This window comes from Paroedura picta, chromosome 2 (assembly GCF_049243985.1).
Source record: "Paroedura picta isolate Pp20150507F chromosome 2, Ppicta_v3.0, whole genome shotgun sequence".
NCBI classification, from domain to species: domain Eukaryota; kingdom Metazoa; phylum Chordata; class Lepidosauria; order Squamata; family Gekkonidae; genus Paroedura; species Paroedura picta.
Genome location: NC_135370.1, coordinates 42,327,373 through 42,353,674, shown reverse-complemented (window position 1 = coordinate 42,353,674; position 26,302 = coordinate 42,327,373). Strand labels below are relative to the sequence as shown.

The following is a 26,302-nucleotide window of genomic DNA, read 5'->3' as shown; positions in this document are numbered from 1 at the left end:
AGTTTATGTGAGCCAAGAAAAGATATGCAACTTCATTAGCATGCTTGTCTATACATAACATAATTTCAAGACCTTTTTTCATTAGATAGACTTGTAAAGCTGAAATGTCCACAATCGGTCTTATTGTTTAATTGTATATAGAGGTTTTAGCAATAGCAATGCAACATCTGGATTTAATATCTGGTTTGAAAATAGAAGTTTCTCAGTATAAGATAATGCTATTTGCAGATGATACCCTGATTTTCTTAATGAAGATCTAGAAATCATTTAAATACTACATTTGATCTAGTCTCAGGAATTTCAGGCTATAAGATAAATGTCAACAAAACAACAATAATGACATTTAATGATGCAGCATTGAAATAGGCTATTAAAGGTGAAGGTGATGGGTAGTCATGTCACCTATTTAGGTGTAAAGATCAGACAACATACCTGGAAAATGATTGAAGACTGTAATTGTTGACACTAAACAAAAGTTTTCAACAAAGAAAAATATAATCTTTTTATTTTAGGCTAGATTAATGTCATCAAAATGATGATAATTACAAAATTAATTTACCTTCTACTCAATATCCCACTCAATATGCCACTCAAGGAGTGGCAAAACATCATGAATGAACTAAATGCCCTAAGATGAAATGGCAATTAGCCCAGTACAAATGGTCTGAAAGGGGTATTAGCATTCCAAATATTTGTTTGTTTGTTTGTTTATTTATTTATTTATATACCGCCCTCCCCGAAGGCTCAGGGCGGTTTACATGAAAGAACATAATGGTACAGGTAACATTATTCTGGTAACAGTAAGGTGGTAACAACAACATATTAACAATTACAACAATAATATTAATATATTAACAATAACAACAATAACATTAAAGGAAGGTGGGACTGCAAAGAATCTTAGCTCAACTTGTACTGAGACCCAGGGGTTGGGCGGATTCGTGGCAGTCATGGTAGGAGGGGAGAGGCTTGGTGGGGCCGATTGGTAGCGATGGATTATGTCGACCTCAACCAAGTGTCTGGCGGAGTTCCCTTTTGCAGGCCATGTTGAACTGTTTAGGTTCCATCAGGGCCCTGATCTCCTCTGGGAGCTTGTTCTACCAGGTGGGGGCCAGAATGGAAAAAGCTCTGACCCTGGTTGAGGTCAAGCGGGCTTCCTTGGGACCAGGGACCACCAGGTGGAGGTGGTAGAGCGCAAGGCTCTTTGAGGGGTGTAGGCGGGGAGGCAGTCCCTCAGGTATACTGGGCCTAGACCGCATATGACCTTAAAGGTGATAAGCAAAACCTTAAGCCTGATCTGGAATTCAATTGGGAGCCAGCGCAGCTGCTGTAGAATGGGCTGGATGTGGGACCTCCGAGGTGTTGCTGGTAGCTGCATTCTGGACTAATTGCCGTTTCCGGATCAAGGATAAGGGCAGGTCAGCGTAGAGCGAGTTATAGAAGTCCAGTCTAGAGGTGACTGTCACGTGGATCATTGGGGCAAGGTGTTCCAGGACCAAGTAGGGCGCTAGTAGTTTGGCTTGGCGGAGATCGTAAAATGCCAGCCATGCTACCGTCGTGATCTGAGCCTCCATTGAGAGGGAGGCATCAAGTATCACTCCCAGGTTCCCAGTGGGCCACTGTTAGCTGCACTCCATCCAGATTGGGAAGGCGTGCTTCCTTGCTTGGACCGTTCCTGTCCAGCCGCAGGACCTCCGTCTTTGAAGGGTTGAGCTTCAGACGACTCTGCTTAAGCCATCCCGTCACTGCTTCCAGGCAGCTGGCTAATGTTTCAGGGGGAGAGTCAGGGTGGCCACCCATCAGGAGGAAGAACTGGGTGTCATCAGCATATTGATGGCAACCCAGCCCAAACCTCTGCACCACCTGGGCAAGAGGGTGCATAAAGATGTTTAAAAGAGTTGAAGAGAGAATTGCCCCATGGGGGACTCCACAAGCCAGTTGGTGATGGCTTGATGAGCTCTCTCCTAATGCTACCCTCTGTCCGCGATTCCGGAGAAAGGAGATCAGCTACTGAAGGGCAGTCCCTCTGATCCCGGCATTGGCGAGGCAGTGAGCTAGAAGCTCATGGTCTACTGCAGGGGTAGTCAAACTGTGGCCCTCCAGATGTCCATGGACTACAATTCCCAGGAGCCCCCTGCCAGCGAATGCTGGCAGGGGGCTCCTGGGAATTGTAGTCCATGGACATCTGGAGGGCCGCAGTTTGACTACCCCTGGTCTACTGTGTCAAATGTTGCTGAGAGATCTAATAATATAAGCAGCGCCGACAGAGGTAGTATATAAAGATATAAAGAGGAGGTATAAAGATGTATCATGATGCAACCACTAACTAAGTTAGTTATCAGCATAGCTTAGTTTAGAAAATCATTCAACTGTGATATCAGTTGAGAAAACTGAAGTAAAAATGACATTAAGAACATTGTATGGGCCACTCTGAAAATTAGGAAAAGGATATATATTAAAGGCAATTCAATAATAGGTAATTTGGTAATTTGGGATACCGGCAGTTATAAAATGAGATTATCTCCAGTGATTTCACCATTAACTTCAGCTTCAATTTGCTTCAAAATTTCAAGTTACCAACTTTGTCCAAATGGGAAGCAAGTAAGCTGCACTTTTCTAATTCTTCAATAGTCTCAGGTAGAATCATTATGAAACTGTTTATAAGAAAAGGAAGAGCTATTTAATTTGTAATCATACTAATTTAAGACTAACAGCTGATTTTTAAAAAAGCTAGATTCAACCCTCAAAGCATTTCCTTTCTGAGTTTTAAGAAGCAACCAGCATACCAAAGTTTAAAAATTAGTGAAATTTAGCACTGGTATATGAAATATCTAAAGAAGTATGGAGATTTGTATTAACAAGATTAAGGTTCACATTCTTTTCTAAGTTTAGGGAGAATTTATATAAGATGGCAGACCAATTTTACCTAATGCTAAAATTAATTTCTAAAGTATATAATTCAGTTTCAAGTTCATGTTGGTTTTGCAACAAAGAACCTGCCAATTTTGTCCATATGTGTGGGTCTTGTTCAAGGACATTTAGCTATTGGAAGTGTATAGCAGTTCTGCTTAGTGCTGGTTTAGAAAGAATAGTAAAAAATATCCCAGAATATATATTCAGTTATGTTCCTGGAATGCCAAAGGAAAAACAACTTGATCACTTAAACTTGTTTATTCTTGCCATAGTAATGGAAGGCAAATGAGTCTCCACAAATTAGTGAGTGGATTGCTAAAATGAAGATGGCATACTTAATGATAAAACTTACAACATTTCAAAGAAATCTGATCGTGTATTATAATTTATCATATTCAACTGAAATCTGAAGAATGATAAACAGTTTTTTTAGCTGAAGCTGTATATTTTGTCATTATCTGTATGTTTTCTGTTATAAGATTTGATGATATAATACAGGATATAATTTAAAAAACAAACAGGTTACTCAAAAGAAGAACAGGTTTTTTGTACTCCACTTTTTACTGCCCGGAGTCTCAAAGTGGCTTCCAATTGCCTACCCTTCTTCTCCCCACAATAGTCACCCTGAAAGTGCTCTGAGAGAACCATGGCCTACCCAGCTGGCTCCATATGGAAGAGTGGGGAATCAAGTCCAGTTCTCCAGATTAGAAGTCACCGCTCTTAAGCCAAGCTGGCTGTCAAGCAGGGGTCCCCAATGTAGTGCCCACTGACAACTTTCCTAGCACCAGCCAAGTGTTTTTAGTAAGTTGGTAGGGCTACGTGGACTTTTGCCTACTAAAGCTTCTGACTGGCCATCAGAGATTCGATTGGTTGTGCATATTTTAAAAACATTGCTTTGGCAGAAACTGCCATCACAGCACAAGGATCTTCACTGTGTGACTGAAAGTAATCCATGACAACTATTTTGTGGCTAAAAACAGAAAACAGAACTTGTGTGAGTGTTCCTCCTTTGCCTTATTTAGTGTTTGTGAGGCCAAGAAGCTTATGCTTGTTTATGTAAGCAAATGCGGCCAAGAAGTCTCTCTCCCAAGTTTTAAAGACCTGTCTGAGTAACAGAAACAGTTACTTGTTTGTGAGAAATTATCTGTTGTTCATTTTTATACAGTTACCTCATACCTGTTGCCTGTTCACCTCATAAGTCGTTAACCTGATTCCTACCTGTCCATTTCCCCTCAAAGTGAAATAAAATAGATTGTTATTTTTTATTTACCATCAGCCTCTTGTGTGCCATTATACAACAATGACGGAAGAAGGATTTTAGTCTCTCCACTGAGTTCTGTAGGCAGGATCAGCATTTATCAGTATACATTCCAATGATTAGGTGGGCAGCCAGAGAAAATCAAGGAGAAAGAAAAAGGGGCTGTTCAATTAAAAACAAAAAAAAGGGAAATCCTGTGAAGGAGGGAGGGTAAAATTGTCCTAACATGTATTTGTGGAATTACCTAATCCAGTTTAGTGATGAAAAACTGCAACTTCCTCCTGAGCAGTCTGAGGTTAACATAAAGACGATGTGGACCTGATCAGTGAAAGGATAGAGATCACTGAGAAGCTCTTGTCGGCCTCGACAAACTAACTAAATGAAGATGATCTGATAGGCTGGAGAACTCGGCTGAACTAAATAAAATGAAGTTCAATAGGGACAAATGCAAAGTTCTGCATTTAATTAGGAAAAACTACACCAATATAAGATGGGGGAGACTTGTCTTGGCAGTAGCATGTGTGAAAAGGATCTAGGAGTCTTAGTAGACCATACATTGAACATGAGTCAGCAGTGTGACTCGGTAGCGAAAAAGGCAAATGGGATTTTGGGTTGTATCAAATTGAGTATTGTGTCCAGATCATGGGAGTTGATGGTACTGCTTTACTCTGCTCTGGTTCGGCCTCACTTGGAGTACTTCGTTCAGTTTTGGGCACCACAGTCAAAGAGAGATGTAGACAAACTGGAATGCGACAAAGATGGTGATGGGTTTGGAGTCCAAGACGTATGAGGAAAGGTTGGGGGAGCTTGGTCTGTTTAGCCTGGAGAGGAGACGACTGAGAGGGGATCTGATAGCCATCTTCAAGTATTTAAAAGGCTGCCATATAGAGGATGGAGTAGAGGGATGGACCAGAACCAATGGGATGAAATGAATTCAAAAGAAATTCCATCTAAACATCAGGAAGAAGTTCCTGACAGAGCGGTTTCTCAGTGGAACAGGCTTTCTCAGGAGGTGGTGGGTTCTCCATTTTTGAAAATTTTTAAACAGAGGCTGGAAAGCCATCTGACAGAGAGGCTGATTCTGTGAAGGCTCAAGGGGGTGGCAGGTTACAGTGGATGAACGATAGGGATGTGAATGTCCTGCATAGTGCAGAGGGTTGGACTAGATGACCTACGATGTCCCTTCCAACTCTATGATTCTATGAAGAGTGGGATGAGAGTGATGAATTTGGTATCGGTCAGCTTGACATGGCTAGCTGCCATTCCTCAGTGCCTGTAAAGCAGCCTTAATGTTTGTTGCATTTTCTTTGTGTTTTCTGTCTGTCACCTAGGCAACCAAAAACCTGCTCTCCTGGAACTCCCCGTTGAAATGCTAATAAGCTGGTTAGCAGGTGGCCTGGTGGGCTTGCACTTGCCCAGCTCCTAATTGGCTTTTCAGGAGCCTTACCTCTTTGGTTGGCTTAAATATTGATTGGCTTGCATAATCATGTTTCCTGGAACCCATACCACCAATGGTGACGAATTCGGTTTTTAATAACAGGGAAGAGCTGGGAGCTTTCTTCTTCTCCAATTACTCTTTTCTCTTGCTTAGAATGCTAGGCTAGAACAGCTCATAAGAGGAAAGGGAAGGTGAATGTAAGCCGCTTTGAGCCTCCTCAAAAAGCGGAGGAAAGCGGCATATAAGAACCAACTCTTCTTCTTCTTCTAATATGTGTGTATATATGCCACTGCCTACCTCTGCGTCCCAACCCTGGACTGTGGTCTTCCATCTAAATGCTAACCAGAGCCGACCCTGCTTAGCTTCGAACATCTGATGAGGTTGGACTAGCCTGGGTCATCCAGGTTAGGACCTTTGTAATCATGCCCATTTTGAAATGGCCTGAACAAGGACTTTGGGACGCTTGGTTGCTGAGATAAAGGATCACACTTCTGATTTATGCCATCACGGGACCAGCAGAATTCACTTTGCAACCCCATTTCGAAACATCTTCTCCCCTTTTAGGTTTTGAGCTCCCAACTGATCTGATTTCCTAATGACCATCTTATTTTTTTATCCATTGCTCCAGAGGTCCTGCAGATCTGAATCTCTGCCAGCACTCCAAATGGCGGAGCGAGGAGAGGCTCTGAGTCTTTAGGAGCAGTTGTCATAGATTATTTTTCCTACCGAAGTCACACAGGGATGATTGACTAATCAGCATGGAGCCTTGGACACAAATATATGGCTAATGCTCCTAAGTGCTTAAGTACTCCGCTTGAGCTCACATATTGGTAAATGCATATATAGTTGGGGACAGCTTTGCAGTATCTGAAAGTGGTGGTCTAAGCCACACTCAGAATTAAATCCTCTAGAAGAAATATGAGCAATCCCTAAACTAGGTGCTCTGTCATTCTGTATTCTACTGGTAAATGGGTATTTTTGGCCTACATGAAGGATCAAATCCCACCCCAATGCCAGTGGGATGCAAGGGAAAATATTACTTATTCAGGCTAATCTGAAACAGTGGCAGCGGATCATTTCTATTTAGGAGATTCTCTGGCTCCCTGTGTCTGGTTTGGGAATTCTTTTAAAACTCTTGCACGTCCCCAAGGCTTCGGAAACAACAACAATAATGCCAGAGAGCCAAGATCTACGTATTTGACAGGAGAATGAAACTGGCCTTCTCCCTTAAGTACTAAGGATTATGTTCCTCCATAAAGTCAAATGTTACAACTCTATATTAGAGTACACTAGGCCATGGGAGGTCCTGAGTTCAAATCCCCATTCTGCCATGGAACTTGTTAGGTTTCCTCAGGCCCATCATTCGCTCTCAACCTAATCTGCCATACAGGGTTGTTGTGAAGGTAACATAGAGGAGGCTAGACCCATGTGTGGAACCTGATCTCCTTGGAGGAAGAGAGAGATATGTAATAGCAGATGGACAATTTTCCCTCTTAATGAGGGACACATTTTTAAATGGAAATTTTAATTTTAAAGCTATCAGCTCTCCCAACTCCTTATAGTTTTGATAAATAGTTCAAAAGATGCCCTTGTCCATACTGTTATCAGGTTGAACTAATGTTTAGTGAGTTGGGTCACTGGAACAAGGAATGAGGTGAAGCAGAGAAAACAAGGGGTATACCTTTTGGGGAGGCCAAGGACTGGGAACATGAGCCTGCGGTTATTTGTTAGTGCAGGAAAGAAATTCTACATGGGCTCAGAGGAAATCTCTCCATATTTTAAGCATTGACACAAATTAATTAGTGAAGTTGAGATAAGCCTATTTCTCTGGACCCTTGCAAATTGACAATGTTAATCACTTTGAATGTCCTTGCTGAGGTTCCTTGACTAATGAATTTTGTACTCAAGAGGTTTTCTTCTTCTGTGGCTTGTGGAAGTGTGTACTTTACAGATAAACATTCAACCTCTTGATGAATAAGTGGAACAGTCTCCCCAGAGTGGTGTGCTTGTCCTAAGGATGCCAGCCTCTGGGTGGGATCTGGAGATGTTCTGGACTTACATTTCATCTCCAGACTCCAGATCAGTTTCCCCAGGGAAAATTTTGGAGGGTGAACTCTGTGGCCTTGTACCCCACTGAGGTCCTTGTCCTCCCCAGGCTCCATCCCCAAATATTTAGGAGTTTCTCAGCCTAGATCTGGCAACTGTAGCCTGGAAACCCTAGCCTGGCCCCATCATTTTAAGTTGAAGACAGTTGTATTTAGGACCAAATTTTAAGTTTTCTGCTAGTCCTGAGTTGTGATTTTAAATTTTAATGTTTATGTTTTTTAATGCATTTTACCTGTTTTGTAAGCCGTCTTGAGCTCCATAAGAAAGAGATGCAACTAATAAATGTTTCATAAATAAATAAACTGAGAAGGTACGATGACCAAGGCCCATGCCCCGGGTACCGTATGTGATGGGGACACCACTGAGACTGTAGTGCAGAGGATGACATGGCAGCACAAACATCAGCCAGAGGTAGTCTGGGTCCCGGACACCATGGATCCAAGGCTGGGTGTGGTGGCTGCTCACGATGGAGAGATGTCCATTGGCCGCCCAGAGCAACCTCCCACAGCCTTTCCTCTGGATTGATGAGTGTCCATGCTGTGGTCCCCCATCCTATCACTTGGACCCTTCCACCCTTATGCAGATGTTGGAGTGGCCGGCTCCAATGGCTGCCAGTCTACCATCCCATCTTTCCAAGGGCAGGGAGGATGAGCCAAAGAACGTACGGCCCAAGGTGGCTGACCCTTCCACCATCTCCCTTGGTGGGGATGGTGAGATGTCAGGTTGGCATTCCCAGTTATATCTGGTGAAGTGTGCACATTGAAGTTTATACCTTGAATTTGTCCTTTAATCCTGACATTTTTATTTCCTTTACTCTGTTTCTCCCCCAGAGTTGAATCCAAACGACTGATGACCATATAAACTTAGCTGGTAATTTCTGTAAGGTCCTTGTATTTGGCAACATCGTCATTATGCTGCATACTAATCCACTGCCCACTTTCTGCTTATATATATGGTATTATAATTTCCATTTCATTGTGTCTTATGAAGTAAGCCGTCCTCAAGAAAACGTACACCTTGATCAAACTGTGTGTGATGTAAGCATTGGCTTGGAAACCAAACATCAAGCACGGAAGCACTGGGTCAGTTTGCTCGATGGGCACAGATGTTATGCTCTTCTCTACTAGTCCCTTCCCTTCCCTTGGGTGACATCAGTCACTTCGGAAGGATTCCTGGGTATTCCAGAGGGGGTGGGGTTGAGAAATCTACACCCCTACTCTCATCCAAATACTAACCATGGCTGATCCTGCTTAGGCTAGCCTGGACCATCCAGGGCACAATAAGGGTTGGTTGGTTAATCTTAATAGAAGTTATTGCACAGCTGTTGTTTCTGCAGCTCTTTTTATGATCTCCTTGCTTCCATTTGATGGCCTTGCTTTCTCTATTTTTTCCCTCCTAGACACCCCTTCCCAGAGGGTACAGTTTATTCTTGGAACAGAGGATGATGATGAAGAACACATCCCCCACGACCTATTCACGGAGCTCGATGAGATTTGTTGTCGTGACGGAGAGGATGCCGAGTGGAGGGAGATGGCCAGGTGAATGTCTTGTGGAAGGAAGCACTTGAGTTCACGTTTGTCACTCATGGAAAACAAGCAAACATAGTGGAACATTTCAGAGCCACGTGGAAGTGGGTGGGGTGGGGTGGGGGAGGCCATTGTTGTTTCAACCCAACACATTCTTTGATGTGCCAGTGAGCCAGCATGGTGTAGAGAGCAGGCATGGTGTAGTGGTTAGGAGTGGCGGCTTCTAATCTGGCAAGCCGGGTTTGATTCCCCACTCCTCTACATGCAGCCAGCTGGGTGACCTTGGGCTTGTCACAGCCCTGATAGTGCTGTTCTGACTGAGCAGTAATATCAGGGTTCCCTCAGTGTCACCTACCTCACAGGGTGTCTGTTGTGGGGAGAGGAAAGGGAAGGCAATTGTAAGCCGCTTTGAGACTCCTGGTAGAGAAAAGCAGCAAATAAGAACCAACTCTTCTTCTTCTTCAGTAATATCAGGGCTCTCTCAGCCTCCCCTCCCTCACAGGGGGTCTGTTGTGGGTAGAGGAAAGGGAAGGCGATTGTAAGCCGCTTTGACACTCTTTCTGGCAGAGAAAAGCAACATATAAGAACCGACTCTTCTTGTTCATCTTCCCTGACGTGAAGTGAAGCTTTGAGACTACTTCGGGTAGAGAAAAGTGTAGAGAAAAGCGGCATATAAGAACCAAATTTTCTTCACATTCATGTAGTGGTATTGCGACAACACAGGGCTGCCTTCAAAGCCAGATGTTATTATCTGGAGTTAACATTTTATAGGTTAGAACAGGCTTGGAATTAAAAAATAATGAAATTGGCAAAGACTAATGAACAATGGAAATCTCTGTCTCATTTACCCTCCCTCCCTCCCTCTCTCAAGATATTTCATTCATCTCCAGAAGAAAGCGAAATGAGACATTGTAAATGTACATTAGGTTTAAACCAAGGTTCAAGAGAACAAGAGACGTTGCTGTTGCCTGTCTGTCTTTTTATTTAACTGATTTGTTCCTGATTAGATAATGCAATATAGCGAATGATTACTGTTTATCGTAATGAAGTAGAGGCGCCATTACATAATGCCTCATGCAACACTAATCTTGAAATAATAGGCTTTGGGGGTAAATCCTAAATCTAACATAGTTCTAGTAAAGCAGGCATTGATCTGGCGATAAATCTAGGGACTGCGAAGGGAAGCATTCCTTACTCTCAGCTGGCAAACGTATCCTTAGCAATGTTGTTCTCTTTGATGGGTTTGCATTCATCAGTTTACTTTGTTTTAAACAGAAAGATTGGAAAGTTTGTGGCACGCTGGTTGATTTGTTCAATCCTTGGGGGAAGGGGTGAAGAGTGATTGTTCCTCTTCTTCAGAGAGCCTCAGATCTGTAAGGAGAAAGGGAAGTCCAGGTTAGAGTTGTCAGCCTGTAGGTGGTAGCTCCTGATATTTCAGCTGATCTCCAGGAGGCAAAGATCAGTTCACCTAGAGAAAATGGCCGCCTCAGGAGGTGGAGTCTGTGGGATTATACTTTGCGCATGTTCCTCCCTTCTCCAAACTTCAGTCTTCCCAGACTCCTCCCCCAGGATCTCCAGGTATTTCCCAATTTATAACTGGCAATTCTAGACCAGGTTGATGCATCTTGTATTATTCATTAACCTTTGAGTTCAGTAGCCTTCAATCTTCAGGTTGAAACAGGGGACCTACTTTTCATTTTTATCTCCTCTATTATCTTCCTGTTTATTTAGAAGACGAAAAGCTGTTCTTTTAATGCCCTGCTTTTCACTACCCGAAGGAGTCCCAAAGTGACTTACACCTTTCCCTCCCTCTCCCCACAGCATACACCCTGTGAGGTAGATAGGGGTGAGAGAACTTTAAGAGAACTGCTTTGCAAGAACAGCTCTAAGAGAACTGTGACTAGCCCAAGGTCACCCATGCGGAGGAGTGGGGAATCAAACCCGGTTCATTAGATTAGAGCCCACTGTGCTTTAACCACTGTACCATGCTGGCTTTCCACTGTGGAGGACCCCTCTGCCCCCAGGCTGACTGATCCCACTGCAATTTTACTCTTCTATAGTGATTACACTATTTTGTTGTGCAGCAGCCATATTTTAGTCTGGGGGGAAAAGTTTTTGGTAGAAGTCATTTGTAAAAGCCACTTTGGATCCTCATTGGGGAAAATGATGATAAAGGAAGTGAGAGAGAGAGAGAGAGAAGCAAGCAATGGAAAATCCCATGGACAGGAGCAAGCAGGAGAAGGCTTTTCATAGAATCAAAGAATCATAGAGTTGGAAGGGGCCATACAGGCCATCTAGTCCAACCCCCTGCTCAACGCAGGATTAGCCCTAAGCATCCAGCCCTACGCATTCCAGCCTCCCAACAATGGAAACTTTTGGGGTAGGGTTGCAACCCCTGGGTTAAGAAATTCCTGGAGAAATGGGATGGAGCCTGGGAAGGACAGAGTCTGAAAAGGGGAAGGAGCTCAGCAGGAATATGGTTATCTCCAGCCTACCTTCTGAAGCTTTTGTTTTCTTCAGGAAGCTAAGCAGGGTTGGCCTTGGTCAGCACTGGGATGGGAGACCACCAAGGAAGCCCAGGGTCACTACTACCCAGAAGCAGGCAATGGCAAGCCACCTTGGAAATATCTCGCTAGGAAATCACAGCCATAGCAGGAAGAGTCAGACTGCTATTCCCCTACTGCCTCCAAATACCTCACTGCTCACCTGAATCCTCTGACCCCTCCTTGGGGGGCATACCGCCCACTTTGGGGGAGCCCCTGAATCTAACTGAATGTTGCAGCAAAGTCCCACTTTTAGAGCATCTTAATGAATTGTGTTAAGATACTAGCTTTAAGGTAACAGATACGAGTGAATGGTGTGGGTGAGAAGTTGGCTGAAGATCAATACCTCCAGGAAGACAACAGATGTAACTAAAGTAAATACAGAAAATATTGAGCAAGTTACAACAGAGCATTAAAAGCATTTAAATCCCTGCTGTTTTGCAGGTCATAATCATCATCATAGTCTATTCCACCCTTACTGTGATCCAGCAATTTAGAAGTATTACTGAGCAATAGTATTTATATAGTACCATTGAATATTCTTTATGTGATCTGTCAGTTCTCGTTCCAAAGACTCTGGGCCTTGCAGATCACATATACTCTATGTGATAACTATCAGAGAAGTTTGCTTCATTCAAGGCCATCCAATGGGCTTCATGGATGATGAGGGATTTGAATCTTGGTTTCCCAATCCAATATAGAGTAATGTGCTTTTGTCCATCCTAAAAACTATGTAGGCACTTCAAAGGTTGCAGGAACATGAAGCAGTGTGCGGAGAGCATGGTATTTCATAATAAGACGGTGCAGATTAATGAGCAAAGATATGCTTCTTTCTCTACTGATCGTAAGAAACAAGATTCATTTAGTACAGAACATGCCTGTTTCTCACTTCTCTCTTTAAAACAACCATCTAATGTACATTATGCTGAGAGAGAGAGAGAGAGAGAGAGCACAACTGTACCATGGTTACTAAAGAAATTTCAGAGCAGAGTGGAGATTTGAACCTGGGTCTCCCATATCCCATTCCAGTACTCTAACCACTAGGCCTTATTGCCTTAAGTGGCTAGATACACCTTCTGATTCAAAATCACTACCTCACACCTGTCCCCTTAACTCCTTCTTCCTGCTTGTTCGGTATTGTAATTGTAATTTTTAGTAAACAAACAGACATCTGGCTTTAATAACTTAATCACTTCAGAAGGTTTTCAATAAAATGTACATTTATTGATTGATTCATCTAGAATATTTTGCTTCTTCAGAGGCAGCTTCAAGAACACATCATGAAACAGAAACCTTTAGACACAAGCACCATAAAAACATTATAACGAAGAGCAGACCATTAAAATGCTGATAAGAGAAAAGCCCTAATTAAAAGCCTGGGTAAAAAAATAGATGTGTTTTCACCTATCACCTCAAAGAAAGTGAAGTAGGTGCTGGGTGAACCTCAATTGGGGGGCATTCTGGAGGTGAGGTGCCATTACGGAAAGTGCCCTGCCTCTTGTCACCATCAGCCTCCCCTCTGGAGGCAGGGGCCAGAGAACAGGGCTTAAGAGGCTGATTTTACCTGGCAGGCTGGACAGTATGGGGGAGGAGATGGGCCTTTAGGTACCCTGACCCCAAGCCGTTTATGGCTGAGCGTATGACCCGTTTTCCGTCTTTCTAGTTTTGATGCTCCAGCCTTGTATCATTCGTGATCGTCCCAATACACATGGTTGAAATAGGACAACACACTTCTTTTCTGTTTTGGTGTGCATGAACCCATATCCTGAACTAATCCGGATTTCCAGTTCCGTGTACCTGAAGTTAGAAAATCCATTCAGGAAGAAAGACAACTGGCCATATTAACCAGGCTACATGTTACACATTCAGTTGGACAGGAAAATATATATATATTTACTGAAAAAGACCAAGGGCTCTTCTGCTGATGGAACAAATGGTAGGATCCAGTTTGCTTTCGGGCCCTGTTTGGCCCAGGACTGACATACAACATGGCCCGCCTTCTCCCATAAAACCCTAGCTGCTCTCTCTTGCCCCAGAAGCCCTGCTTTGGTTGACACCACCACTTCAGGCTGGATGAAAGGCAACTTGAGAAAAGGCCTTCTACATCATGACCCCAATACTTTGGAACTTCCTCCTCAGTGACATTTGTCCATCTTCATGTATTGGTGTCTTTCGCCAGCCGGTGAAGACTTCTTTGCTTTGTCTGCTTTTGGCCTTCCTTCTAATGTTTGTTTATGTGTTTTTAATTGAATTTTATTTTTAAAAACTTATTTTAATGATTTAAACATTTTGATTTGTGTGTGTGGGCATTGGACCCTGATTGGGGGGGGGGGAGGCTGCATAACAATGTTTTAAATAAATCAATAATTTGCTTGAATTTCTGACTTTTCACTGGGAAAGAGTTAATTAAACCAATGATCCCCAACCTTTTTATCAACCTTTTTATCACAACCTTTTTATCACTTTTTATCACTCAACACCTTTTACTGAGGCCTGGTGGGGGGGGGGGTAGTTTACTCCTCTACTCTCAACCACTGCCCTAACGCTCTCTGGTCGCTATGGTAATGTTTAAACATCTCTTCAAAATAAGATACAGACATGCCACAACAATGAACATAAGGAACATTTTATGGAAATTTTAACTCATGACAATGACAAATCAGTGGGAACCCTGAGCTTGTTTCTCTGCAATAAGATAGTCCCATCTGGGAGTGATGGGAGACAATGACACCCGAAGTGTGTTGTAAAGGGTTGGGGGGGGGGGAGAAGGCGTCCTTCGGGGCCCACCTCCAATTAGTCAAAGGACCACTTGTGGTCCACAGCCCACAGGTTGGGGATCGCTAAATTAAACTACAGAATATTTACAATCACATGTCGTTTTAGATACTTGCATTGAACATTTTAAATGAAAACTTTATTGTGCTTAATCTCTACATTCTGGTTTGTGGCCGTATAAATAAACTTGACTTGAGTTAAACAAACTGTTTGCTGGTTTAGGTGGTTGAAATTTGAAGAAGATGTTGAAGACGGAGGGGAGAGGTGGAGTAAACCATACGTTGCTACTCTATCGCTACACAGTTTGTTTGAGCTGAGAAGTTGTATCCTCAATGGTACTGTGCTGCTAGACATGAGAGCAAATTCTTTAGAAGAAATTGCAGGTAAGTATGTGCTTTGCTTTGGTAATATGAAACCAGGTCTTTCCTCCATCTATATTTTTAAAGAACTCACAATACTTAAAATGAACCAAAGTTACACGAGGCATAATCTCTTTCATACCCAAAGATGTTTCATGATATTTTATGAACTTCATTTTATATACTTTGAAGATGGCCCTGCAACAGAATTTTTTGTGGAAATTTGGGGGAAGGCTCGGGAATAAGGTTTGGCAAAGATCATCCATGTATGGGCATATTTGCATGACCCCTTTAGTTCTCCATATTCCAAAGGAATGGCTGGGCGACTACATGGCGTGTTGGGGCTGTTAATCTTTCTAGTATTATTTCTAAGGCACTGAAGGACCAGGAAAGCTTGAGTAGATGAGGTCTAAAAGGGGCACGGACCATTACCAGCTTTAGAAGAGTGTGTGTGTTTGCAATGAGATCTCCAAAGTTGTGGTGGGAATATTTTGGATGAATGGAGAAACACTAAAATGTTCAAAGGAACTGGGACATAGATAACACAGAACATAATATTGAACAATCAGTGAAAAGTCAGAATGAACAAACCAAGACCAGCAAATACGCTTCACTGTATTGGGTGCTTTCAAAGATTGCGGTGGGCCCTTTGAGTGATGGGAATGCAAGGACATTCCTGGGGCCTTTTAAAGCATACAGAGTCCTTCCAGAGACTGTGGTGGTCACTTTGAGAGATGAGAGTATCTTCTACGGTTATATCTTTCTGTTCATTGTTTTGGCTGTGGTGGATAGCAGCTGTCTACTTGCACCTTACTGCAGGTAGCAAATGTTGGGGCTGCCAGAGCTATAAAGACATAAGTTTCCATTAGTTAGGTTCTCCATGATGTTCTGATGGATAAGTTGAAGGACTGCAATCTGGATTTTCAGATCGTTAGGTGGATAGGGAATTGGTTAGAGAACCGCACTCAAAGAGTTGTTGTCAATGGTGTTTCATCAGACTGGAGAGAGGTGAGTAGGGGGGTACCTCAGGGTCCGGTGCTCGGCCTGGTACTTTTTAACATATTTATTAATGATCTAGATGAGGGGGTGGAGGGACTACTCATCAAGTTTGCAGATGACACCAAATTGGGAGGACTGGCAAATACTCCGGAAGATAGAGACAGAGTTCAACGAGATCTGAACACAATGGAAAAATGGGCAAATGAGAACAAGATGCAATTTAATAAAGATAAGTGTAAAGTTCTGCATCTGGGTCAGAAAAATGAAAAGCATGCCTACTGGATGGGGGATACGCTTCTAGGTAGCACTGTGTGTGAACGAGACCTTGGGGTACTTGTGGATTGTAAACTAAACATGAGCAGGCAGTGTGATGCAGCGGTAAAAAAGGCAAATGCCATTTTGGGCTGTATCAACAGAGGCATCACATCAAAATCATAAGATGTCATAGTCCCATTGTATACGGCACTGGTCAGACCACACCTGGAGTACTGTGTGCAGTTCTGGAAGCCTCACTTCAAGAAGGACATCGATAAAATTGAAAGGGTACAGAGGAGAGCGACGAAGATGATCTGGGGCCAAGGGACCAAGCCCTATGAAGATAGGTTGAGGGACTTGGGAATGTTCAGCCTGGAGAAAAGGAGGTTGAGAGGGGACATGATAGCCCTCTTTAAGTATTTGAAAGGTTGTCACTTGGAGGAGGGCAGGATGCTGTTTCTGCTGGCTGCAGAGGAAAGGACACGCAGTAATGGGTTTAAACTTCAAGTACAACGATATAGGCTAGATATCAGGAAAAAGTTTTTCTCAGTCAGAGTCGTTCAGCAGTGGAATAGGCTGCCTAAGGAGGTGGTGAGCGCCCCCTCACTGGAAGTCTTCAAGCAAAGGTTGGATACACACTTTTCTTGGATGCTTTAGGATGCTTAGGGCTAATCCTGCGTTGAGCAGGGGGTTGGACTAGATGGCCTGTATGGCCCCTTCCAACTCTATGATTCTATGATTCTATGGATTTGCTAGCTGCCATTTTTATACTGTGGCCCTGATTGATAAAGTGGTCTATTCCTTGGCAGGCATAATGTGAAATGGCTATTTACTGCAGGCACTGTATGCTGTATAGAATGTCTTTTTTGGTCAGCTCCACATGGGAGCTGTCATGTGTCCTTGGTTCTGGGCTCTTGAAGCGGTAGTCTCTGGATTTGAGCCTGGCAGCCTCGAAATGAAACAAATCAGCAGAGCTCACACCAGAGGAAGCCCAGAAAGGAAATAGATTTGTAGCTATACAGGATATTAAATGCAATCTGTTAAAAAATAAAATGTTACAGGGGAGGGGGAGGGTGGATATAGGATGGGTTCTTAAATTATTTTGCTGCCAGAACATGTTATTTAATGTTTTAATGTTTTAATTAATGTGGAGTCTTATTTTATGTAACCCACTGCGAGACATTTTATGAGAGCGGTGGGGAAGGAAGGAAGGAAGGAAGGAAGGAAGGAAAGAAAGAAAGAAAGAAAGAAAGAAAGAAAGAAAGAAAGAAAGAAAGAAAGAAAGAAAGAAAGAAAGAATACATTCCAATGGCAATAGACAAGGAGCCATTTTGATTGCATAACCACCCCAGGAGTAAGAATCCTTTTTGAAAAAGGTTTATCTGACTTAAAGGTAAAGGTAAAGGTAAAGGTATCCCCTGTGCAAGCACCGAGTCATGACTGACCCTTGGGGTGACGCCCTCTAGTGTTTTCATGGCAGACTCAATACGGGGTGGTTTGCCAGTGCCTTCCCCAGTCATGACCGTTTACCCCCCAGCAAGCTGGGTACTCATTTTACCGACCTCGGAAGGATGGAAGGCTGAGTCAACCTTGAGCCGGCTGCTGGGATCGAACTCCCAGCTTCATGGTCAGAGCTTCAGATAGCATGTCGCTGCCTTACCACTCTGTGCCACAAGAGGCTCTCTTATCTGAGTTACTCTTGTTTAAACCCCCGCTGCAAAAATGAAAACATTCCTGACTGTTTATTCTGACAAAAAAAAAAAAGGATCGAGTTTGCGAAAGACGTGTTTTTAAAAATAAATTAATTTTAAACTTGTATAAGAACATGTAGCACAGCCACCAAACGTATCTACTTTCCGAGCCAATTCTCCCTGACCCTTAGTATAAGCCTTTCTCTCACTCATTCCCTTCTCTATTCTCATTCCACTTCATAGGCAGTCTTCAAACTTTTTTTTTTTTTGCCAATGGCATTGAATAAAAATAGACATCTCTACTCTTCGCTCTTAATGGAGAATTCGTAATCAGAACATGAAGGGTTGGCTCCTATGTGCTCTGTCACAAGAGGATGGCCAGAAGGAGAAAAACAGAGAAATCATTATAAGGTAGCCCTTGTACTAACGCAGCTTGACTGTATCCCATTTTGTGCTTCTGCTAGCACAAGACATCGTGCTAGATATATTTCAGCAAGCCCACAAATAATGACTTTCTTCGATCAAGCCATATCACACCTCCAGAGTGAACTGTAATGACTGCCTCAAATAGCCTTTTTGGTTTTTCTCCTTCGTGACACTGATCAGCAATGAAAGGGCAGTACTTGGTTTCAGAATAGCTCGTACACAATGTCTTGCACAAATGAAACCGCATTGAGCAAGACTTCTCTCCTGTTATTGCATGGCAGGATCCCTCCTGTAGGTTTCTTAGAGTCACCCAAGAATGCAAATCAGAGAACACCAAGTCGCTGTTTTCTTCCCAAGGTGAGAAGCATCAACAAAGACGGTCAAACGTCATTGGATATATAGCTGATTGTACATTGGATGTCTTATGCTACGTGATTGCTTTATTTTTGATACTTCGTAATCTGTTTTCAGTCTCATCAGGAAAGGCAGGATATAAAGTAAACAAACAAGCCGATTCTTCCCCTAGCTATCACTGAAACAACCTCCCTTTATCGTAAAATTGGATTGTAGGCTCCTTCGGGCAGGGACCTTCCCTCTCCCCCAAGTGGAATAGATGTGATGTTGTATGATTGTTGTTGATCATATTAATAGCAGCCTATTATCTTCCACTCAGCAAGTTTTGAAACTTCCTTCTTGAGTAAGAAGCCTGCCTCTAGCTTAAATGGCTTTCTCTGCTGGAGAAAGAGCCATTTAAATTGCAGGAAGACTTCATAGGCTGGAGGAAGGTTTTGACTTTTCAGAGCAAGAGTCAGTAAGCCTCATCTCATAACTCCTAAGTGTTGCAGCTTGTTGGCTAGGAGGAATGTACAATCTATCTGAGGCATGTGTACATGGAACTGCTCTATCCTGAATCAGTAGTATTGCCTATTACTCAGATTGGTAGTAGCTCTTAAGAACTTGAGGCATCTTTCAGATCACCTGGCTTTTAAACAATTGCTATAACACAGGGTTTCAGATGAGGGTTTCGCAAAACTCTGCAGTTTCTTGATGGCCCTGGAAGGGTTTCCCGAATGGTGAGAGTTAATTAATTTTGTATATATTTTTATAAATGTTTTAAACATTTATTAGATGATACGACTATATATGGTCATGTTGACCTCCCCCCCCAAAAAAACAATGACCAATGATGGGCCTGGAGGGGGTGGGAAGGGGAGGGACCCTGGTGAGCATGTACCCAACTATGCTTCCCAACCATATTCTGCACAATTGTGCCACTTTTAGAGTTTCTTGAAGCCTGGATAATATTTCAGGGGTTTCTCAATGGTAAAAAAAATTGAGAAAGGCTGCAATAGCACAATAGGAAAGTAAGATGAATGCAGCCCTGGTCCAGTTGTGGAAGAACTGTATTTTTGTATTCCCTTTTTGTACTACTCGAAGGAGCCTCAAAGCAACTTACAATCATCAACTCTTCCTCTCCCCACCTCATCCACCCTCTAAGGTTGGTGGGACTGAGAGAGCTCTGAGACAACTGTGACTAGCCCAAGCTCACCCACCTGGTTCATGTGGAGGAGTGAGGAATCAAACCCAGATTGGAGGCTACTGCTCTTAACCACCACACAGCCCACAGCGATAACCAACCGAGGAGGGAGTTCCAACACCGAGATTTAACCATTGGTCTTTCAACACACAGCACCATCCAATAACAGCCTTTAAAACAGCCCTCATGGAGTGCCGATGTGTGTCAAAACTTGCGCTCCCAAGGTGTTCAGAACTAATTTCACAGCTGTTTGGATCTCATTCCTTGGAAACATATTTCCCGTAGACCTCTACTTTGGTGGTTTTGAATACTTCTTTCCCATGAATCATTCACTATGGTGTGAGGGCTAAGGAAGGAGAATGAGACAGTGTCATGTTGGTTGCAAAGTAACTGACCATAGACAACTTGAAAAATGGCTTCAGAACTGTGACCATTTGCAGACCTGCTTTGGTCAGCAATTCAGGAATCCATTGCCTGAAAAGTCAGTGTAACAGGACGGCTGCTGCTGTTCAGAGACATTTGCAAGGAGCAGGAGTGAGTCAGACTGTATCAGGGTCCTGGCCTCTTTCAATCGCTGCCAGGCGGCTGTCACACAGCATCACTCAAAGAACAATGCTACTTTATTATTATTATTATTATTAAGGTTGCTAAGCAGTCTTCCTTTCTGTCGTGATTCCACAGACGGGGAAGTTGTAATGCAATTTGTTGTTGCAATAGGTTTGCAGGCTTTCCGAAAGCATATTTTGATAGGTTGTTATGGTTTGTAGTCATTTTTAGCAGAATTTAGCTGACCCTTCTCTTCAGTGTTCATGTGTTGGTTATTCAGGATTTGACAAAATGATGGGCAGAACTTTTCTCATGGGTAATAATAATAATAATAATAATAATAATTTATTTGTACCCTGCCCTCCCCTGGTTGGCTCAGGGTGGGTGACAACAAGCTTAAAACAATCATATAGTGGAACGTTAAAAACATTATAACGTTTTAAAAACTGCCTCTGTCAAATAATTTAGTCCTTTCTGTGGATTTGAAGGGATTTTAATGGCGGATGGATTCTCAAGTATGATGTTCTTTCCTGGCCTAGCAGATCAGCTCGATCTTGCAGGCCCTCTGAAATTGGCTGGGAATCCTGAGCAGATTTTGGTTGCTCCATCTAGATCTAATCCACCCATCCACTCTTGGGGGGGGGGGTGGATTGGATCTAGGCTGCCTCCCTCTGCCTGTGGTTTCTAAAGGGCTGGGGGACTTTTAGGAATGGCAGACCTAAGACAGTGGGAGAGCGGGGTTGGTGACAGTCCCCACTCCTTAAATTGTAAGGTACGGAGGTATTGGACCCAATATGATTTGTGGGTTTTTTCTTTTATATTGCTTTGTATAAAACAAAAGAAAGGTTTTGCTTGATCAAGCCTAGCTAGACATCATCCTGTTTCCTACAGTAGCCAACTAGAGACCACCGGAAGGACATGAGGGCTAAGCTTTCCCTGTTGTTGCCTTCTGCTAGCTGGGATTCAGAGATATACTGCCTGTGAACACAGAGCTTTTGTTGAACCACTGTTGAATCTCTCCTCCAGTCCCCTTTAAAAGTCTTCTGATCTACCAGCTGTACAACCCATTGGTGTCATTTTTTAATACTGTGTATTGCCCTGACCTTACTGGCCCAGGCTAGCCCAACCTTATCAGTTCTCGGAAGCAAAGCCCTGGTTAATACTTGGATGGGCGACCACCAATAAAGTCCAGGATCCTGTTGAGACAGAGGCAGTCAATGGCAAGCCACCTCTTGACTTGAAAACTCTGTAAGTTGGCTGCAGTTTTGGGGTACTTTTCACCATCTGCTGCACTTTTATCCCAGCCTTCCTCCAATTGGCTCAGGATGGCATACATGGCTCTTCCCTCCTCCATTGTTTTATCCTTACAACACCCCTGCAAGGAAGATGTTGTAAGGAAAGCTGAAAGAGAGAGACTGGTCCAAGGTCACTCAGTGTGACTCAATGGAAGACTGAAGTGTTGTGTCTCTTAAGTTCTACGCTTTGTTGTTGTTGTTATGTGCGAAGTTGTGTCCAACCCATCGCGACCCCATGGACAATGATCCTCCAGGCCTTCCTGTCCTCTACCATTCCCCGGAGTCCATTTAAGTTTGCACCGACTGCTTCAGTGACTCCATCCAGCCACCTCATTCTCTGTCGTCCCCTTCTTCTTTTGCCCTCAATAGCTCCCAGCATTAGGCTCTTCTCCAGGGAGTCCTTCCTTCTCATGAGGTGGCCAAAGTATTTGAGTTTCATCTTCAGGATCTGGCCTTCTAAGGAGCAGTCAGGGCTGATCTCCTCTAGCCCTGACCGATTTGTTCGCCTTGCAGTCCAAGGTACTCACAAGAGTCTTCTCCAGCACCAGAGTTCAAAAGCCTCAATTCTTTGACAGTTGGGCTTCCTTACAACATTCTAGGCTAGGGATGGCCAAACTGTGGCTCTCCAGATATCCATGGACTACGATTACCATGAGCCCCTGCCAGGATGCCAGGAGGGGCTGCCCTAGTTCAACATGCGTATCACTACATCTCATTGTCTCTGCCCTCTTCTTGAGGGAAAATTAGTTTCTAGTATATTGTCCAGCATTTCTATGGAAGAGAAGTTAGAAAATAGCCAACTATTGCCCACCTCATCCCCACCGCAGGCTACGTGCCCTCAGTCTGAGAATTTTGGAAAGAGAGCCAAAGGTGGTCTTTTCCCCCCTGGCAGGTCCATAGCCAGAATCCATGCTCTTCATGCAGAACCGGAGTCTCCAGACTGGGAATTGTGGGGAGCATCTGACCTGGACAGCCCAGGCAGGCCTGGTCTTGGAAGCTAAGCAGGGTCGGCCCTGGCTAGTACTTGGATGGGAGACCTCCAAGGAATACTAGGGCCACATTATGTGGAGGCAGGCAATGACAAAGCAGTAGTTGAACATGTCATTGTCTCTTGCCTGGCAGCCAGACCATCTTAACATCTCCCCCCTACCTTGCACACATGCCATACAATAAATAAATACTTGAATACAGAGGGGAGCCTATAGCTGCTGACCTCCCTGTTTGAACTCAGTACGAAAAGAGTTGGCAAGCCCAAGCATCCATGGTTTGTAGCACTTTGCTGTCAGATTAGGAAAAGTGCCTTATCCAACCTTATGCAATGACTTTCCTATTATTTGAGATCAAGTTGGCATATGGGAACATTCCCTTTTTGATATTTTCATCTCGTTCCTTTGGATGCATTCAGATTTTCAAGATGCCATCTGGTTTTCGGCTGCAGCCACTCAATGACTCCATTAGATTTTTGTACTTAGCATATTCCATTTTTTCCTAGTGTCATAGAATCATAGAATCATAGAGTTGGAAGGGGCCATACAGGCCATCTAGTCCAACCCCCTGCTCTACGCAGGATCAGCCCTAAGCATCCTAAAGCATCCAAGAAAAGTGTGTATCCAACCTTTGCTTGAAGATTGCCAGTGAGGGGGAGCTCACCACCTCCTTAGGCAGCCTATTCCACTGCTGAACTACTCTGACTGTGAAAATCTTTTTCCTGATATCTAGCCTATATCGTTGTAGTTTAAACCCATTACTGCGCGTCCTTTCCTCTGCAGCCAACGGAAACAGCATCCTGCCCTCCTCCAAGTGACAACCTTTCAAATACATAAAGAGGGCTATAATTCAAGAATGTTTTCCCTCCATCCTATCTTGCAGTATTATATTAATATATATGCACTGTTTATGATACAAGTTGTTAGTTTCGTTCTTCTTTCATTATGATGATCAGGAAGGAAGGAAGGAAGGAAGGAAGGAAGGAAGGAAGGAAGGAAGGAAGGAAGGAAGGAAGGAAGGAAGGAAGGAAGGAAGGAAGACAGATCGATTGATCCCACAGTGGGTGGGTTGGTTGCAGGGTCAAGCTTCTGAGCTGGGACAGTAGTCTTCAAAACCCCATTCTCAGTGACAGGGAAAGGAGACAAGATGGCGGAGCCTCCACATTCCCTCCTCTTGATCATGAAACTGTCATGCTGAGTCTGTCACTGGTCTATCGAAATCAGTTTTGTCAACTCTGATTGGGTGGTTTACTGGGATCTTAGGTGACAATTTTCCACATCATCCACTACCTGAACCACAAGTGAACTTGCCAGGGAATGAGCCTGAAACAACCTCCCCAATTGTGTCCCTATCAATTCTCAGTGACTTGACTCACTCCAAGCCACGCATTTGTCTCTTGGACCCACATTGCCAGTGTCCTGTAGTATTTGATACTATGGTAAGGGACCCTAAAGCGGGACACGCTGGCGGCAGCCCCCCCTCCCCCCTAAACTGTTAACTCCTCAGTTACTATCTGTTGTTTTCAACCAGTTTTTCAAGTCTCCCTCTGTCTCAACTGTCAGCTCTCATTGGGTCTTCTTAGCAAGAGGCAGAACCAAGTGGGTCCGTACCAGGGGGATGAGATAGTTCCATGGGACCATGTAAAGGGAACTTAGATATTCAGAGGCAGTGAATCTCTGAATACTGCCAAGAGGCAGTGTCAGAGGGAAGGCCTTGGCCTCTGTGCCCTGTTTGTTGGTACTCCAGGATAGCTGGTTAGCCACTTGGGAAACAGGATGCTTGACTGGATGGGCCACTGATCTGATCCAGCAGGGCTTTTCTTATTTTCTTAATTGCATTCAGGCATATGACAACCATCCTGATCAGAAAGTTTTTTCGATATATGCCTGAATGAAGGGGAAAATTTTCTTGCCAGATGTTGGTTATCTATGAGATAGCAGAGTTAATTTAAAGAGGCTTGTAATGCCTTAGGGTCCTAGAGTCCTTTACAAGAAGAAGAGAAGAAGAGTTGGTTCCTATATGTCACTTTTCTCTACCCGAAGGAGTCTCATGGTGGCTTACAATCACCTTCCCTTTCCTCTTCCCACAACAGACACCCTGTGAGGTGGGTGAGGCTGAGGGAGCCCTGATATCACTGCTCCGTCAGAACAGCTTTATCAGTGCCATGGTGAGCCCAAGGTCACCCAGCTGGCTGCATGTGGGGGATTGCAGAATCGAACCCGGCATGCCAGATTAGAAGTCCACACTCCTAACCAGTACACCAAACTGGCTCTCCACCAAACTGGCTCTTTAGATTGGGAATGAGAGTTACAGGTAGTTGAAAGTGCTTTTATAGTTGTAATGTGACGTTAGATGCACATCGTGCTGGAGAGTGTGCCTGGAAGAGCAGAAGAAACCTGCTGCCTACCACTGACACTCCTATAATCTATGCTTGTTATAACCTTTATTAACAAGCGGATATGAGTCCATTACAAGCAGCATTACCATATTGCTCAATAAGGTAATGAGCAATTACAGGTATGTTCGTTTTAGGACAGGCAGCTGGGAGCAGAACCCTGTTGCTTATCCCATCCAGCTGCATTTCCCTGCAGAGTGAACATAATGAATCCACGGGATTATCAAAGCTATTTGTATCCACAGTCTCAACTACAACAAGCGTTCAGCTGGGATCCTGGAGCTGGACTAGGCAGATACTGAGGGCATTTCCGCACCCGTTAAACGTAGTGTAATGTTTGCCAAAAGAAGTCACTGTATTCCGGCCCCTCTATATGACATTGCCAACATCCAGTGTCTGGGTTGTAACTAGCTTGCTACACCCTCCATTTTAAAAGGCGAGTTCGGGAATCACATAAAGTGGATTCACGAACCTATGTAGTGCTAGCTACCAGAAGGCAACCAGCAGAGGGAAGGTATGGAGGATCAAGCATGCTAAAGTCACCTGTCTCATCCCGCCCTTACACCCGCCTCCTTCTCTCTTGACCCGGGGACTGGAATATCTTTTTTTAAATGGCTAACTTCCTGGAGCGACGAATAAGTGTGCAGGCAATGCGGGTGATTGAGCAGCTTCCTCCCGATCATTCAGCCATGTGTGCACTTTGCTTTTAAGCCTCCCATTAGCACAACATGTATTTTTGGGCTTCAGCTACTTGTCCAGCCTTCTCACAACTTGGGCAGGCAAAAATAGTCCTGTTTGTGTCTTCTGGAGGTGGGAAATGAGCTGGGAAAGAGGGGGGAGGGCAGTAAATTTGGCTGCCTTCTGCCGATCATACAGGGGTCTGAGCAGCCAACCATTAGCACAAAAGGGGAGGAATGCTGTATTGTTCTGGCGTTTCTCCATAGCAATGGGGCAATTAAACATGCATCTCTGTTGTGGCATTATAGCATCTCTGTTGTAGCATTATAGCAATGCAGAAGTGCCTTTAAAAAATTAATTTCAGGGCTGGAGGGTGGGAGAAAGTTTCAGTCCACGAGAGAAATGCTGTGCTGTGATTGGTGGCTTGCAGTGATTGACAAGCCAAGGAGTGGAGGGAGACGTTCGTTTTGCTTTCCCTTGCAGGCTTGTCAGGAGGCAAAAAGCCTCAGTGGGGCAGAAGGAAAATTGAGGAGGGGTCTCCCTGTGAGGATGTGTGCAAATGCAAGATTTACCAT

The 26,302-nt window shown here is 43.8% G+C and overlaps 1 protein-coding gene across 7 annotated transcripts in view; it reads left to right on the top strand.

The window, feature by feature from the left end:
* SLC4A10 (solute carrier family 4 member 10) overlaps nucleotides 1-26,302 on the top strand; it is a 229,573-nt gene that overhangs the window by 119,410 nt on the left and 83,861 nt on the right. For all 7 annotated transcript variants that reach the window (XM_077319908.1, XM_077319911.1, XM_077319907.1 and 4 more), the window contains exons 4-5: nucleotides 9,115-9,253; nucleotides 14,782-14,942. In XM_077319908.1, the coding sequence (XP_077176023.1) occupies nucleotides 9,115-9,253; nucleotides 14,782-14,942 (300 nt within the window). The remainder of the gene's footprint in view (nucleotides 1-9,114; nucleotides 9,254-14,781; nucleotides 14,943-26,302) is intronic.